Below are 15,651 nucleotides of genomic sequence, written 5' to 3'. Positions count from 1 at the left end.
TTCATTTGCATCTGCCCTTGTAGTTCTAAAATTATTCCACTGATTTTTTTTTTATGTAAGATAGGTATAAAACTTCTGTTTTAGTTATGTCTGTGATACTGATTTGAAGAACACAGAATCTCTAAACACTGTCATCTGCTAACAGAAAAAGTAGGTTGAAATTCATTAAATTAGATATCAGATTTTTAAAAGTACTTGAAAACTGTACTATATTTATGATAAAAAAATTCCATAAAAATATTATGCATGAAAAATAGTATTAAAAGTTATAAACTTTTTTTTTAAAGATATTTATAATAAGTTTACAAAAATAACTAAAAAATCAAGTTGAAGATTATGTAATAAATCAGAGAATACAAAAATTAATATGAATTTAAAAAAAGATGTGTATTTTATTAAATCATTGAAAATTCTTCAAAGAAATTGATCAAAATTGGTAGTGAAAAGAATTCCTCTACTGAATTAAAGCAACTTACATAATGCTTAGTTTCTCAGCAGATAGAGATACCCTAGTTTCTGTTTTGCACTGTCTGACCCAGTTTTCATATTGCTGAGACACACATAAAGTACCTGAGATACGTACAAAAGGCTTCAGTAATTTTCTTAGAGTAATGATGTTCATTATACAGCCAGTCAGATCCTATAATAAACAGAATGAAAGAATTTTGTGGGGCTAAATATTATTGTGGGGCAGTTCATTAGGAGTTTGACTCTGAAGAAAATAGAAACTACTTCATTTTCACTTAATTAGCAAGCTAAGATCTTATTATTTTAGAAAATGATTGTTATTTTTTAGAATAACTTGTGATTTATGTCAAATCGCGTAATACCATTATGGTTAAGGTATTTAATAAAGTAATAAAATTATTGATTACATTTTGAATATTGACTTCACAACATTTAAAAGAATGGTTTTAACATTAAAAAATTAAATAATCTAAATTGTGATCAACTAATTATGTCTGGTGAAATAGAAGATGTAGAAATTGATGGTAATAATTTTATTAATATTTGTCATTTTTTATTTTTGTTTTTTTAATTAATTAAAAAGTGAAGATTGAATGACTAATTATAAATTCATAAGGAATTGGTTCATTGTGATATCCATTGTCTTGTCTAAAATATTTTTGTATTATACTAATTTTAGTAAGTAACAGTTACTTAAAATTTTAAAATAGATTACAGAAATAAGTTGAATTCTTTTTACCTCAGGTATGCATTTTTACACTTATTTAATAGGAATGATGAGATTGTTGATATAATAACTGAAAAATTCTATTCTATTCTTGTGTTTGTATATTTTATACATTGCACACAAGTTAATTGTAAAACTACTACATTTCTGATTATATTAAAAAAAGAAATGTTTATTCATCTAAAGAAAAGGGCACCATGAAATTTAGTAATAGGTAAATTTATTAATGAGTAGGAAGTGTAAATTATTAATGGCTTGGTTACTAGAATTAAATGCCTTCTATTAATTTTTAGGGCAAAAATGGTTCTATAACAGTGTTCTAAGAAACAAATCTGTGCATTTAATAACCATCACCGTAATTGCATGAAATTATGTAATAAAGAGTCATCTTTATTATAAAATAATACATAAGAAATTTTAATTAATAGAAAAATATTGGGTGGCACTTGAGGGCTAGACCCCTCCTGAAGAATACTTCCAAAAGTTATATAGTTTTTTCATTAATTTTGTTAAAATAATAATATAATATAATAGATGTGTAAGTTGTGACCCAAAAATAACAGCACAACAATTTATTAATTGTGCGTGCATCTTTTCAACTAAGTTTATATTTTCCTCTCGTGATGGCAGCACTGCCTTTAATGTATATTAATATTTTCAGCCATATTAGACATGTAGTTTAAATTTGACAGCAGAGTAATTAGGATGTATTTTGTTTAAAAATCAAAAAATAAAGGATTTGCATTAAATCTTGTGTTAAACATGAAATAAAATATAGTGAAGTGGTGAAGATGTTAGGAAAGTTTTTGTAGAGGACGTTATGTTGACACCAATAGTTTATGAGTGATACAATATTTAAAAAGGTATTGAAGATGACAAAAGGATTTGAAGCCTTATCACATCAACTACCTATGAAAATACCTACAAAATAAAGAATATTGTGATCAATAATTGTCAAATGACTATTAGAGAAGTTGTTGAAGAGGTGGAAATCTCTTATGGCTTGTGTGAAACAATTTTGACATTTTGGGTATGAAACAAATAGCAAATTTGTTCGAAAACTTTGAATATTGAACAACAGCAACATCGCAGAAAAATTTTTAGCTGACATCACTGACGACTCAGAATAACTCACATGTGTTATGACACATGTGAGTTATTCTGAGTTATCACCTGTTATGACAGGTGATAAAACAAAAGTCCGGTCATTACAATGGAAGCTTTGTGAAGAAAAAGTACAAAAAAGGCACTCAATATTTGATTGAATGTTAAGGCTTTCCTTACCTTTTTTTTTCAATTATAATATTGTTGTCCATTATGAATTCTTACCACAAGATGGAAAAATCAGCAAACCGTATTAATTAGCAGTTTTACAATGATTACATAAAGCAATCCAACACACTGGCATAAGTGTGTTGCATCTCTTGGGGACTATTTTGAAGGAGACAGTAACAATATAGAAGAATAAGTAAATTATTTTTGATAAATATTTAAATTCTTGTTATTTTTTTTATCACACCTCAATGCTTTTTTTTTAATTTATTTCATAATTCAGACAGTTTGTAGGTCTTATTTATTTTTTATGCAATGAATATTTATTCCTAAATTTTGTTTTTTTAATTCAGATTTTAGTATTATTTTTAAAAATATACCTGGATTGTTAAAATAATAACATATGTTAGTTTTGTTTTTAAATTTCTTGTGAAGATTATGTTTTTCTTATTTCTTTTCCAATACTAAATGGAGACTGTGTATGTAACATTATCTTTTCACAGAAAGAGGCACATTGTTACTTTTCATTAACTGGTACTGCCTTTTTTATGACTATTGTGTATAAAGTACTTTATACTGACCAGTAGGTGACATGTAATGGTTTGTTTATCTTGGGATTGGATTCTTGGCAAGTGTCTTTTATTTATTATGTCAAAAATCTTATCTTCCTTGATAAAATATAAGTGTCAGATGAAAAATAATACTGTTTGGTGAATGCCTATTTCTATTCAACCTGTCTCATTCGAGCACCTTCTTACTCTGCAAGTTCTAATTGTAAACATGTATATTTAAAATTAATAAAAAAATAGAGAATGATGTTGTATATGAAGAACTGTGATTTGATTTCTTAATCCAAGAAGTATGCAGCTGTCATAATTGCCATTAAATCAAGGAAATTTATGGAGGTGTGTTGAATGAATAATCAGTATGGCAATGTTGTTAAAAGTTTATTACAAGAAGAAAGAATGTCCATGATGATAAACGAACTGAATGCTACCTTTCATTATGAGTGATTTGCTGGCATCATATTACTTCATCAGACAGGATCAACGTACCACAATTGATGAAATTAGTGGATATTTTTTGTTTGTTTCTTGTACTATTATCCAGTTTTGTTTGCTACACAAGAAAATAAACATCAGTTAATAGAATGGCATCATCTATGTTTATTATCCAAATTAAAAATTTTAAACAGGCAGTCTCTACTCAAAATATTTTGTGCCCCAGCACATCAATAACTGATGAAAACGTGGAAAAAGCAAAAGAAATGATTATGAATGATCGCTGAATCACAATCAGAAAAGTCGCTGATGATGTTGGAATATCAATTGGCTTATGGCATGAAATTTTTTTGGGTGTGAAATGTGACAGCAAAATTTGTTCCAAAATTTTTGAATTTCGAACAAAAACAGCAGTGAATGGAAGTTCCTCAGGAGTCGCTAAATGAAGTCAACAATGAAACAGAGCTACTGAAACATGTCATAACAGGTGATGAAACATGGGTTTACAGATATAATTTCGAAACTAAGGCTCAGTCGTCCCACTGGATCACCAAGACCGAAAAAAGCTTGACAAGTATGGTCAAATGTTGTGAAGGTTTTGCTCACTGTGTTCTTTGATTCTAATGGCATTGCGGACCATGAGTTCTTGCCACAAGGTCAAACAATTAATAAGGAGTACCTCAAGTTCAACACTGTTTGCGTGAAGCAATCTGAAAAAATGCCCGGATTTGTGACAAAAAAATTCATGGCTTTTACACCATGATAATGCACCTGCTCACACTTCATTGTTGGTTTGACAGCTTTTAGCCAAAAACAAAACTGTAATGATACTCCAGCTGCCATATTCAACAGACATGGCTCTGTTTCACTTTTTTCTATTTCCAAAAATAAAGAGAACCTTAAAGGGCTGTCGGTTTACAAGCAGAGATGAGATTAAAAGTGAATAGCGGAAAGAGCTAAACACTATTTCAAAGATCAAGTTCCAGAAGTGTTTCGGGGATTGGAAAAAAAGATTGGCATAAGTGTATAATATCTAATGGGAACTATTTTGAAAGGGATAATATTAATGTGGATGAATAAATAAAATTCTTTCCAAAAACAAAAATTCTTGTTACTTTTTGAACACATGTCGTACACTGCTGAGAAAACCAAATGGTTTCTTATTAAATTTAAATTGGAAATTAATTTTTAATCATCCAGCTACTAACAACTTACAGCTGTGACTTGGTTCCTAACGATATCATCTGTCTACTAAACTGAAAGATTCTTTGGAAGGAAACTATTTTAGAGTTATCCAATGAATTGAATAATCCAGTTAATTAATTGAATGATTGAATAATCCAATGAAATGGTGGTAGAGGAATAAAAAGATCAGCAGGAATAAAACTCAGGAATAAAAAGATCAGCAGACTATGGTAAGTGTTTAAATATATACAGTGACTATGTAGGAAAGAAGCTTAAAAATATTTTTAAGTTAAATAAAAAATTTTGTTCAAAAATCTTAGCGGATATTTTTTTAATCATTAAGACACTACTTTCCAGACAACCTTTGTACATGTAAAAGCATGCTCTGGTTTGTAGTAATAAACAAGTAATACTATTGTAAATTGCTACTCTGAAAGTGATGATGTTTATAATATAACTTGTATTATGAGCAGGAGTGAAGGTACTTATAAGGCCAAGTGCCATACCTGCAGTTCAGGGAGTTTTAGATGATTTTATCCAACAATGTATTCAGTTGGTTGAAGAAAATTGACAAACACTTCACTCTTCACCTCCTTATTAAGGCCTGCCTTATTAAGGTGCTTCTTATTTTTTTTAAATGACTATGCTGTTTGAATGAATGAATTATCTCATTTTAGATTGTTTGCAAGCTTGGGGGGTTAAAAGTAGTAATATTATTTGGATCATTGAAGAATTGAAAAAGCACTTCACTCCTTACATTTTTAATAAGTTCTGTATGGATGCTTGTTCTGGGGAATTACATTGCCATTTTTTTTTTTTTTAGAAGTGATTATCGATGGAAGTATTACTACTCAAAATGGAATCAATGGATATAATATCACAGAAATTAATAAATCAGCAATTGGTTTAGAAAAAAATAATTTCATTGAAGGAGAATTAATTTTTGAGGTAATTATTGATTCAACCTTTCTTATAGCCATTATCAGTTTTGCATCATAAATGTGTAAAATTTATAATTAAGATGTTTTAAAATGTAATATTATCAAATTATAGCATCATAATTAATTGTATGCAGTGTAACTAATAATTTCATAACTAGAATATAATTGTTGTCAGCTCATAGAAGGGTATTTATTCATTGTTGATAAAGTAATGGATTTTTACATTAACTTACGGTGTATGTTTGTTTGAAGTGTAAGGGAAATACTCTTTTAATTCATAATAATTCTTGGCTATTTTACATAATTAACACAGTCTGGGCTTTACAGAACTGCTGATTTTAACATTGGTGAGAGTCCATCTATATTTTTTAAATTGGTTTATGTATTGAATAATGTTAAAAAGATTGTTAAATAACTTTCTTTTTCTTTTAAACATTTATAGGATGAAGTACACTGTAACAGTACAGATGTCCAGGGTTTTATTAATAACAAACTTATTGATTTTAATGCATTGTATGAAGATACTGTTAAGAAAACTGATGAAAACATAGTAATCACAGGTCCGTATTCACTTTTCAAAAATAGTTTATTTATAAAGTTTTTTGTTTAAGTTTAAAAATGAAATATTTTTCATATAATATTTGAGGTATTTAAAGCTAATTCCATCACTTTGTTATAGATCTGTAAGTAGTATTTATTTCTTGTTACATAACAATTTAACTAATGTATTTTGTATAACATAGATAAACATGTGGAAAATGTTTTTTTAACCCCTTACTGGACTATGACGGAATATTCTGATGTAGCCAATATGCACAAAAAGGGCCTTTGTTGGAATATTCTGTCTAATTTTAATTTACTCTGTGTCATAATATTCCGGCGATTATTTTCGAATGTAGTTCATCATTATTCTGCAATGATATACAGCGCTAGTAAAGAGTTTTTGTTGCATTCTAAGACATTTTTCATATGTAAAACAGCTGATACTGCCTGTATGGCGTGTTATTTACATCTTGTTCATGAGTGATTGTATGAGTATTTTTGTATGTTTATTTCAGGTTGTAGCCATTGTTTTGTTTTTAAATATTAGGTATATGCTTATAAACTTCACCATATATTTGTAAACTGGACCAGTAGTTTTCACATTTTTTTATAATAGCTTTATGCAAGTTGTTTTCTTATATTTGAGATGGTATCTACTTAAAAAAATGAATATTTTGACATTTTAGACCAGTTACAATCTGATAGCGATAGTGACAGTTTAGATGATATGTGTGAAGACGTATTGTTGTTGTTATTACCTGATGATGATGAGGATTATGCTAATGAGGTTGGTGCTGGTGATTCAGATAGGCCTATTCAAAGATATACAAGTAATATCAAATGGGTAAATTACTATCAGTCTGATTCCTTTTGTAGGCCAATTTTACTAGACAGTCAGGTATAAATGTTGCTATTCCTGATCTAAATGATATATTTAGTATTTTTAAACTTTTTATAACTGATGAATTGGTTGATATAATTATAAACCAAATAGATAATTTTCTGTTAAATAAAGTTCTGAAGCAGTTTTCACGATTTCAAGGGTGGAAACCAGCAGATAGAAATGAAATATTTTTGCTAATTACAGTCTTCATTTTGCATGGAATGATCTGGAAGCCCGAAATTAATAAATGTTATACAAGAAAACCATTATTTGCAATCCCAGATTTTTCGGTTGTTATGGCACACAAATGTTTCAAACTTTTACCTAGGTTTTTACATTTTACAAATAATGTCCCAGCTCAAAAAAACAAAAGAATACATAAAATTATACCTGTCTTATAATATGTAAATGACAAATTTTTTTCTGTTTACACACCAGAGAGGGAAGTAGCTATCGATGAAAGCCTTTTGTTGTGGAAAGGTCAGTTGAGTTTATCCAATTTATAAGAATCAAACAAGTTAGATTTAGAATCAGAACCTATGTTTTGTCTGAATCAAAATCAGGATACATTTATAAGCTACTTTTATATACCAGAAGTGAAACAGAACTAATCCATAATGAAAATTATGGGCATGCAACTAATGTTGTACTTACTCTGATGCATGACCTACTTCAAAAGGGATATTATATTATGTGTATTCTGACAATTTCTATTGTTTTGAAAAATAAAGACACTTGATCTGGTGGGAACCGTAAGGTGTAATAGAAAAGGTGTCCCTAAGGATTTTTAAATCAAAAATTGAAGAAAAATGGAATGATAGCATTGAGTGAAAACTCCGGTCAAATGATGCTATTGAAGTGGTGTGATAAAAGGGATGTGCTATGTTTGTCAACTCAGTATGAAGTTCTTCCAGTTGAGGTAAGAAGAAAAGAGCAAAATGCCATCATTCCTTCAATTATAAATGATTACAACATTTATATGGGAGGTGTTGATAAAGTGGATCAGATGCTTGGTGCATGCTCTCTTGAATGAAAGTGACAGAAAATTTGGAACAAAAAGGAATTCAAACGCCTTCTAAATATGTGCAAATTCAATGCACATATTTTGCATCAGAAATGTCGAGGACCGTACACACGTCTGTAATTTAGAGAGGCTTTGGTAGAAGCAATTGTTGGGAAACATTTTGTAGCCAAACGGAAATCAGGAAGACCATCACTAGAAGAGGATCCTCTGAGGTTGAAGAAAAGGCACTTACCAGAGTACATACCCACAAACAGAATGAGAGCAAATGCTTCAAGAAGATGTGTAGTATGTTCACACAATAAAAAGTGTAAAGACTCAAGATACCAGTGTATGGAGTACGATGTTGGGCTGTGTGTAGCTCCATGTTTTAAAATATTTCATAGACTAAAAAAATGTTAAAAACAATCGTGATAGAATAAAACTTTTAGTAGTAAAGGCAATAATTTCAATTACAGTGTAAAATATAATTTAGTTATGTTTATGGACAATACGAATACATCATTAATAATTAACATGTTCAAGGTAGGTTAGGTAATTAAGTTTTTGTAAATATTATAAAATATGTTTTGCAAGAAAAATTACTAATTATTATATATATATACTAGGCCATTATTAGTCAAAAAAAGTTATTAAATTAAAAAAAAAAAAAAGATCAACATAGCATTATTTTTAGTGAAAATAAAAGGCAGTAAGGGGTTAAATGGTAAATTTTTTGTGCAGACTTTTTTTGAGTTTAGTTTCTGTAAAAAGAATTAAAATAGATATAGTTGACTATTTTTTTTTTTTTTGTAATAATAAGGTTAGGTAGTTCTATACTATTATATAAAGAGGAAGATGGTGTTTGTTTGGAATAAACAAAAAACTACTCTCTCAGTCCCAACCAAATTTTTACCCATGATTCTTGGCATAACTGAGAAGGTTTTTAGAAGGTATATTTCACCTCAAAAAATCTCTTAAAATATACATATATAGCAGTGGAGATTTGCCAGTTGAAGCACAAACTTTAATGAATAGAATTAATTAACTGCGAACTGTGAGTCTCTATCATTGTGTGAGCTGGTTTGAACTGAATGATTCGAATCAATGAATGAATAATATTACAAAAATAATAAAATAAATATACGTTTAATAAAATAATATTAAACAAATTAAAAAAATTTGTTTAACAGTAATGGACTTCCCTAGCAGATGCGTGTGAGGCTAGAGTGGTGAGGTATTCGAGGATCTCAAGGAAGGGTAGACCAATCATCACCATTAACTGGTAGTAAACGGGGTGCCCCAGGGACACTGTTTTGGGAGGTGCATGTTCTTATAATATCTCTGCAAACAATTGTCCGATTTTCAAAATTCAAACGGGGTATTTGTTTGTAGGTTGAAGGCTAACTTTTGCATGCAGAAGGTTACCTGTGATCCAATAGATCATGGTTATTCAGAAATATATATGCATAAAGTTTGTCTGTTTGTTTGTTATCACATAACCAATGTGGTAACCAACCAACCAATTACTTTCAAATTTGCAGAATATGTTCATGATACCCAAGGGAAGGTTTTAAGCCACTGACCGAGGCCCTAGCTCCCTTGAAGGTTAAGATATTAAAAATATTCATTATTTCTTTGGTCCCAAGGAGGATGAAGATGTAAATTAAAGAAATTTATTAAGGAAAAATATATTAATTCTTTTACTTCATAATTATTTTTCTGTTATCTGTTTTAAGTGCACTTTCTTGGGTAAAGTTAACAAAAATAAAAGAACACACAGCTTGTATTTGCCAAAAGAAATTGGACTTTAATTAGAAAGAAAACAACTGAACTTATGATAAATCATAACCTGAAAAAATTAAAAGAAATTATGAAATAAACATAACTTAATTCTATATAAGAAATATCAGCTGAAATCAGCATATCAGTATGACATTAAATGAGATAATGCATGAATATAGATTTTTCAAATAGACATTTTGAAAATCTACAATTTAACAAAGCCTGAAAAGAAAAGAACATAAAACACCTTATTTACAATTATATACTTAGAAAAACATAACATCAATAAACATAGTATGACTGGAAAACTATTGCATTACTGACATTGCTGTAATATTGAAAAATTAGCAATGAACAATTGTCATTAACTTAGACAAATAAACTACAGTAATCTTATTATTGGCACTGGCCTTTTCTGAATTATGAATATCATCAAACTTAACATTAAATATTTTAAACTAGCAGTTCTAGTTTATTGTAGAAAAAGAAGCCAAGATAATCTTCCAGTATAAGAAAAGAGTTAATTACAATAATCAAATTGAAATAAGTAAACATATAAATAGAGTTCATTTTAGTAAACAAGCTTTCTTGAAAATATAAAATTACAAAGAAGTCCAAAAACGTAACTTCACATCAGGAGTTATTTTCTTTAGATTGATTTAAGAGAAATAATATGAATTCAGTTCATGAGTAGATAATAATTAATCTCTGCGATTAACAAATTACATTAAATTGAATGATAGATAAGTAAGCACATAAAATATGTTGCACATGACATAATAACATAACCTTATTTAAGCCACCTGTCGGGACTGCACTTATGTGAATAAACGGTTTTTTAAACCAAACTTGAAATTGAAATGCATAATGTACGATTAACTGAATGTTTCACAAATTTTACTAATAGCGTAACTGTTTACTATAAATAATAATGAAGGATTTGAACATTCCTTAATAACACACGAATATTGGTAAAAAATGAACTCGTGAAATTAAAGTGCACATATTCATAGTTTATCCTTGGTGTATTCTGTAATGGCAAATCAAAACTAACAGAGGTAACGTTGGGTCAGCGAGATGGAGATGTTGAAATTTGTGGGCAACTGAAGGGGATAAGGAATAAGAAGGAAGGTTACCAAAAATATTAGGAAGAACAAGGGCCTTTGATTGAAAGGTCTTTTTGAATTGAGGTAGGGAGTGAATTTTAATGTTAGCGGTACCAAGAACAGAAGCATGGGTAGAAGAAATACTGGAAAGCCGTATTTGGGAATTTTCCAAAGGAAGAGCAAGACGGGAAAGACAATTTTTGGTAATTAAGGTACTTGTGAACCAGAGTCCAAAATGGCATGGGCGGTATGTAGTTTTCCGAAGGAGTCTTCTAAGGAGACGATGGCAGTACCAAGCAGCACAGTGGAAGACTGCTCACAAGAGGAATGACTGGAAAAACACGTTGTGGTGGGATCAGACTGTGGTGAAATTGGAGTAGAGCTGATATGAGCAGAATGGGTGACGGGTGGATTATTTGAGTGAGAATTAGGATAACCATGAGGATAACGTACAGTGCAGGGGTCCAGGAGGGGGGTGGAGCCCTCTGGGTAGATGGGAATGGCAACCAAAGCAAGCTGTGTAGATGTCCAGGATGCCAGTCCCCCTGACAAATAGGGAATGGTGAGTGAAGCCAGCTCTGTGGCCATGGGTAGGCTCGGAGGCCCTGATGAGCCCCTGAGTTGGCTCTGGGATTCACCTAGACTGACCTGAGTGAGCCTCAAGGGTCCAGGTTCTGGCTAGATGGGTTGGCTAGTTTATGATAAAGTGATTAAAATAAATTTAACTGTATCTTGTTTTGAAATAGAACTGCTCTTTTGTTGTTTTATGAAATTCTTTAACTCTTCTGAACTTATAAGTGTGTACTTGACTACAGAGAGCATCTTATTCTTATTAAACTTGGTTTAATAAAAACATTGTTTTTTTGATGTCCAGATGTGTTATGACATTTTGCAAAATATTATTTTTATCAATTTCTTGTTTTTATGATTTTTACTGATCAATTAGTTTTTATTTTGTGATGAAATATAGGTCTTAAGAATAGTTCTATAGAAGTTACTGCGTATTTTCTTAATCCTCTACTCCCAAATTCTACATGTCCTTCATTCCATATCCATTACTGTATCCAAGAAATAGACTTTAAATGTTTAGCCTCAGTAACATCTCTTCTTTTCTTCTTATTATTATTATTACTTTTTTCTTTACATATTTAGTAAAAATGGCTGTTTAGCCAGTTGAGGTAAACTACCTCATTTACTTTTATTTCTAATTTTCAATTTAAGTATTTAAATTGGAAATTTTAATTTTCAATTTAAATCATTAGCATTAGAATTATTTCAGTCACTAGAATCAGTCACATGCAGAATCTAAATTTTTGCTTAGCACATCATCAATTTAATTTTTATTAACTATTGTACCTTCATGACATTGAATCTTTCCTGTTTTTGGTCTGAAGTAATGAATGATACATTCACAACAGTTATTAGCCCCAAATATTAAATTATATTTCTGTAGTTAACAGAAGAGCAGTTGTAGAGCAGTAGGGGCAGTTATATAGCTTTAAGGCCCTGGGCAAGATGGTAAACCATTCAAATCTTTAGCGTCCACCTGTGGTTAGGACATCCCAACCCACCCCTGTAGTCGAAGACACCTGCCTTGTGCCACTCACCCCCTGTTCCTCTGTGGTGAGGACATTTCTTCTTCTTCTCTCTCATTCCCTTATCTTATATTTCTTGTTTCTTGAAAAAGTGCTATAGGATTTGGATCAGTTGCCAGCTACTGTGCTATTTGAGTCATCATTGTTAAGCCTTTAGAGCTAGTATGGACTATATTGGTATTCAGATGAAATGATGAAACCATGTTCTGCTAGGATAGTTGAAATTAATTTTGTCACACTTAAAAGACTACAAAATAAGTCACATTAGACTAAGAGAATGCATGACTGTGTCGGACGGGATTCTTCACTCGAATCGAAGTATGAAACTGATTCACAGGCCAGCGCTAGTAGATACTAGAGCGCAGTACTAGCTGGCTCAAACTAGGAATGGAACAATCATATCTAATAATAGCCAACTGGGCAGTCACTTCTTTGTTGGAGTTCAGTGGAGTAGCGACCCTCTGTGCCAATGGGACTCTTCAGCTATTCTTTTTCCTATTTGAAGATTGCCCAAAAATTCAAACGTATGAATGTGTTGAGGATAGCAAAGTGTCTTGTTCTTGGTAAAATCTAATGCAATCTATTTATAATTAGAGTAGAGTAACATATCTTCATGAAGCAAAAGAAAAAAATATAGTATTACAGGAGTTCATGAATGCAGCATACTGCCAGCTGTTATCACATGATGATATTAAAATAAAGAGTTGTGTTTTGTTTAACTGCTTACTGGCAATTTTACTCTGTGTAATGATGTGAAATAAACGAGCATTGATTGTCTAGGTTGTACATACACACACACAACCTTATTTTAACACTTATTTGTTTGATTACTTTTGTATAAAGTTGATATTAATATGGAATTTACATTTTTTATTATTAACTCCTGTACATTGTCATACACTATAAAAATGTACTTTTCTAGTTTGAATTTTAATATATTCTTTGTTATTTTGCAGGAGCTAAGACATTTTTAAATGGATTATATATAGATGGTGATCTGAATGTAAAACGTATAAATAACATGGATATTTCTAATTTAACAAAATATGGTAATCAAACAATAAATGGTAAGAGTTTTATTTTATTAATTTATATTTCAGTGATTCATATGTAACTTAATTCATATTCATATCCGTGAATGTGAATTACATATAAAACTTCATGTGTAAATGAACATTACCCATGAAGTTTTTGTGCTATAAAAATTATTCATTATTTTAAAATTGTATTAGTGATTTTTTCCTGCTTTATTGGCTAAGATAACTTGCATTATTTTCATGTTTTTAATGCTTTGTGAATATTTAAATGGTTATTTTACTTTTGTTTAGCGAAACTGTATGTAAAGGGCACTGTAAATGTAAATAATTTACAAATGAGTGGTCATTTAAATGAAGTTAATTTTACTGATTTGTTGTCTAAATATAAGTATTTGGATAATGATACCCATCTGTGGAAAGGTAAGAAACATATTTTATGTATGTGTATTAGTACTAAATTAGAACAACAGGAAAATAAATAAGGACTTTTTATGATTTTATTTTATTTTATTATGAAATACTTTTTTATGATTGTAGAATAAAAGATTATGGGAATATGTAAATCATCCTTAACATCTATATCTCTACATTTAGAAGTGGAAGGCTCTATTTTAAAACTTTTGGTCATCTGTTTATTTGATCCTCATGTGTATTTAAACTGTTACATAAATATAACACTCCTGTCTGCTTGTCTGTAGACTTTAATAAAAGGGAGTTTTATCTTCTACAATTTAATATTCATTAATTGTTCTATTTTTAATCATTTTCTCAATATTTTAAGCGGAAAACATTGTAAGCATTCTTATTTTTGAGTCTTCAATATTTACTTGACTGGTTTGATGCTATACTCCATTCCTTTTTGTTCTGTGTGCTAGTCTTTTAGCATCACTAATTCACTATACCCTACATTGAAAATTATTGTCTGTTTTGTATATTCAGTTTTTGTCTTCCTCTATAGTTCTCATCTTCTATACATCTCTGCAAATTAACCAAACTAGGTGTCGTAATATGGTCGATCAGCCTAGTTTATGCATATATTGCCAGAATCTTTTAGTGACTAATTATGCAGATGAACTGAATAATTTTGGGACAAATCTTTCTCCTCTCTCATTCACCTGTAGATTTTTCATTCTGAATTTTATTGTTCCTCCTAATTTTCAACCTTTACTGTATCGCTTTGGAGAACTTTGAAGTTCTCTATTCTTTTCCAATTTCTTGTTATCCATGTTTCACTTCTATAAATCATATTCCATGCTAATATTTTCAGAAATTTCTTTCTGACTATAGATTTATATTTGATACTACCAAACTTATTTTTAGAGTGAAAGATTATTTTGTATTTCAACACAGATTACATTAATGTAAAACTTTTGCACTATATTTATTATTTATTTAAAACAAAATAAGTAATGTTTTTATTTTAAACAAACAAAATGGGAACCGCCAGTTAATTATGTAACCAGACTTCTGTGGTTAGGTGTAGTGCCTATGCCTTTAATTTAGAAGTTCCTGAGTTTAAATTCAGACATGCTTGGAATTTTTCATACATTACAAAATTGATATGTCTTCAGCACCTGAAATTGGACAAAAACCTGTAATTTTTATAAAAAGGAAATAAATAAATGTAAGATGAAGGGTGTTTACAAAATCTTACTTGCAGGAGATTTAACATTTTCTTACATAAGATTCATGGTAGAAATTTTCATATTTAGTAACCTTTGTAGATGAGAAATAGATCAATTTAATGAAATTAATTAAACAGTTTGAACTTATAGAAAACTGTCAGTTTTGAAATAAAATATACCAGGGTTATTTTTTTCAAGGTCTGATCAATCGTGAAATAAAAACCGGCGCAAAAATTGGATGAACCTTTGCGCATATGTGTTGCGCAGTGTCTCTAGTATGGCCTTCAATCACGCCGCGTCACTTCGTTTAGTTCTGAATATGCAGCTAGCACATAAACATGTCTACAACAATAGCATCTCCCGCCAAGGATGAAGTGCGTGTGGTAATTAGATTTCTTCAGGGTGAGGGGTGTAATGCAGCTGAAAATCATTGACGAATAAGTAATGTGTACGGTGAAACTTCAATGAGTGACAGCAAAGTGC

At 30.2% G+C, this 15,651-nt stretch overlaps 1 protein-coding gene across 1 annotated transcript in view; it reads left to right on the top strand.

The window, feature by feature from the left end:
• Positions 1-942: 942 nt before the first annotated feature.
• Positions 943-15,651, top strand: part of LOC142331156 (uncharacterized) — a 40,889-nt gene continuing 26,180 nt past the window's right edge. Inside the window, exons 1-5 of the mRNA XM_075376863.1 lie at positions 943-992; positions 5,477-5,601; positions 6,037-6,154; positions 13,463-13,573; positions 13,835-13,963. Of these exons, the coding sequence (XP_075232978.1) occupies positions 959-992; positions 5,477-5,601; positions 6,037-6,154; positions 13,463-13,573; positions 13,835-13,963 (517 nt within the window). The 5' untranslated portion in view covers positions 943-958. The remainder of the gene's footprint in view (positions 993-5,476; positions 5,602-6,036; positions 6,155-13,462; positions 13,574-13,834; positions 13,964-15,651) is intronic.

The sequence above is a fragment of the Lycorma delicatula genome, chromosome 10, assembly GCF_047948215.1.
Source record: "Lycorma delicatula isolate Av1 chromosome 10, ASM4794821v1, whole genome shotgun sequence".
Classification (NCBI taxonomy): Eukaryota; Metazoa; Arthropoda; class Insecta; order Hemiptera; family Fulgoridae; genus Lycorma; species Lycorma delicatula.
This window is presented reverse-complemented; position numbering and strand designations above follow the sequence as displayed.